At 43.5% G+C, this 1,953-nt stretch overlaps 1 protein-coding gene across 1 annotated transcript in view; it reads left to right on the forward strand.

Annotated features, from left to right (window-relative positions):
• LOC101850245 (lysosomal aspartic protease) overlaps window positions 1-1,953 on the forward strand; it is a gene marked incomplete in the record, with an annotated part of 19,038 nt that overhangs the window by 15,235 nt on the left and 1,850 nt on the right. The window contains 1 exon segment of the mRNA XM_005098147.3: window positions 240-338. Within this exon segment, the coding sequence (XP_005098204.3) occupies window positions 240-338 (99 nt within the window).

Consider the following 1,953-nt stretch of genomic DNA (forward strand, 5'->3'; position numbering starts at 1 on the left):
AGAGAGAGAGAGAGAGAGAGAAAGAGAGAGAGAGAGAGAGAGAGATCAAGTTGTGGGTTTTGAGGGTTTTGTTTTTTGGTCGACATGGGGATGGAGTTCAACAGAACAAAAGTTTATCGATGATCACACAAATTTCTATGTTATTAAATGTGCGACTGATAGGGTGGAAAGAATGTTGCAATGCCAATACTATGTAAAACTTCAGTCAGATTTCGGCAGTGGATTTTCTTTATTTGCAGTACATTGTGGATTGCAGCAAGATCCCTTCAATGCCCAACGTGAACTTTGAACTTGGAGGTGCAACATTCTCCTTAACACCAAAGCAGTATGTTCTTCAGGTGAGTGTTATATTTGGCTTTTGGCTATATAAATTTGTCCTATTCTGTGGGGTAAGTGTTTGGAGATTTTCATGTCGTATAATGATAATTTAAAAAAATGTGAGTTTCATTTCTGAGGGGGGAAGATTTCTTTCATGAACCATTTCTGTATTTCTGTTGGCATACGTCCTACAAAGCTTGGATTGGCTATGCCATGCAGAATCGGAGACAGGCATGAAATCGGCTAAATCATAAATATACTTTTATTTATCATCATATAGTGCCAGATCTGCGACAGACATCGGCTATCATGGTTCTCCATTCATTCCTTTGCTCGGATACTCTTTAAAAAAGATACTTCTATTTCTACAAAATAGCAAGCACATACAACTATTTTCTTTCAATGTTGGGGGTAGATCTAAACGTGTATCTCTAGCAGTAAATGTAACTGTTCTCTGGCATTGACTTCATAGAGGATTTGAAATCAGGACAGTCCGCTCTGTTGTTCATTCAGCATGATACCTACTGGTCCAAGGGGAGGTAATGAGAAGTAAGAGCAGCTATCGGCACTGTGTCCTGCGTGCGTTACATAGAAAGACAGGATAAAAATAGTTTGGCCACCTGTTACGCATGTCACCTGACCAGCCAGCATCGAGAGCCTACAACACCAAGCACTCAGGCTATAAAGGAAGAGGAAGGCCACGCGAAAGGAGGATCGAAGGTGTCAAGGAAACCCTAAGAAAAACATCACAACTGAAAGAGCTGCAGAGCTGGCCTGGCCTACCATAGAAAACTGCATCTCCCATCGACGCTTAACGGCAACAGAGGATGAAAATATAAAAGTAAAAGTACAGACCATGCCATTAATATTTTATTTACAGGGGCACCAGCCATCCGTGTCGTCGAACTATTAGATTTTTACTCGGTCATAAACAGACTCAGTTCTCTGATCGCTTCTCGTCCTTTTGACTACGATCAAAGGTGACATCTGTTCTCAGCTTCTCCTCCGGCCTTGTGCCCACTGGTTTAGCGAGGCGGATACTGCCCGATGCATCCGAGGGACGGAGAAATCTGCCCCTCTTTTCTATCGGGTGGACGGTCATCGGTTTAAAAAAAAGACAGAGGATGAAAAAGTAGAAATTGAGAGTTTTCAAGGTCTCGGGGCATAGAGGTTAGGGTGTTCGACTCCCCTTCAATAGGTCCCAGGTTCTAATCCGGATAGTGGCAGTAATTTTTCTTTTCTAAGAAATAGTCACTGTTCACCTCCCTTTCTGCTAACTAACAATGTTTTGTCGTCTGCTTTCGTCACCATTTTCTGGTGCCACCCTCTCACCCCCTTTGCTCCTTCCTCTGGGCTCCTGGCTCTTTCTGCAACCTTTCTTCTGCTACTCCTTGGCTCCTTCTTACTGCTGTCTTTCAGCCACACCACTGATCTTATGGTAGGAAAGGCGAAAAATCTCGGAGGGCCCGTGAGCAAGTAGCGCACGTTAAAGATCCATTGGTGGTCCAAAATCGATAAGAGTAAGCTTCGGCAGCAACCCGGGGGAAATAAAAAAAAGGGAGTGTATACAGACCGGTAACCGGGAACAAAGTCACAAAGTATACAGACCCGGTAGGGGAACTCTTTTGTGATTTC

Source organism: Aplysia californica, unplaced genomic scaffold (genome assembly GCF_000002075.1).
Source record: "Aplysia californica isolate F4 #8 unplaced genomic scaffold, AplCal3.0 scaffold00173, whole genome shotgun sequence".
Taxonomy (NCBI): domain Eukaryota; kingdom Metazoa; phylum Mollusca; class Gastropoda; order Aplysiida; family Aplysiidae; genus Aplysia; species Aplysia californica.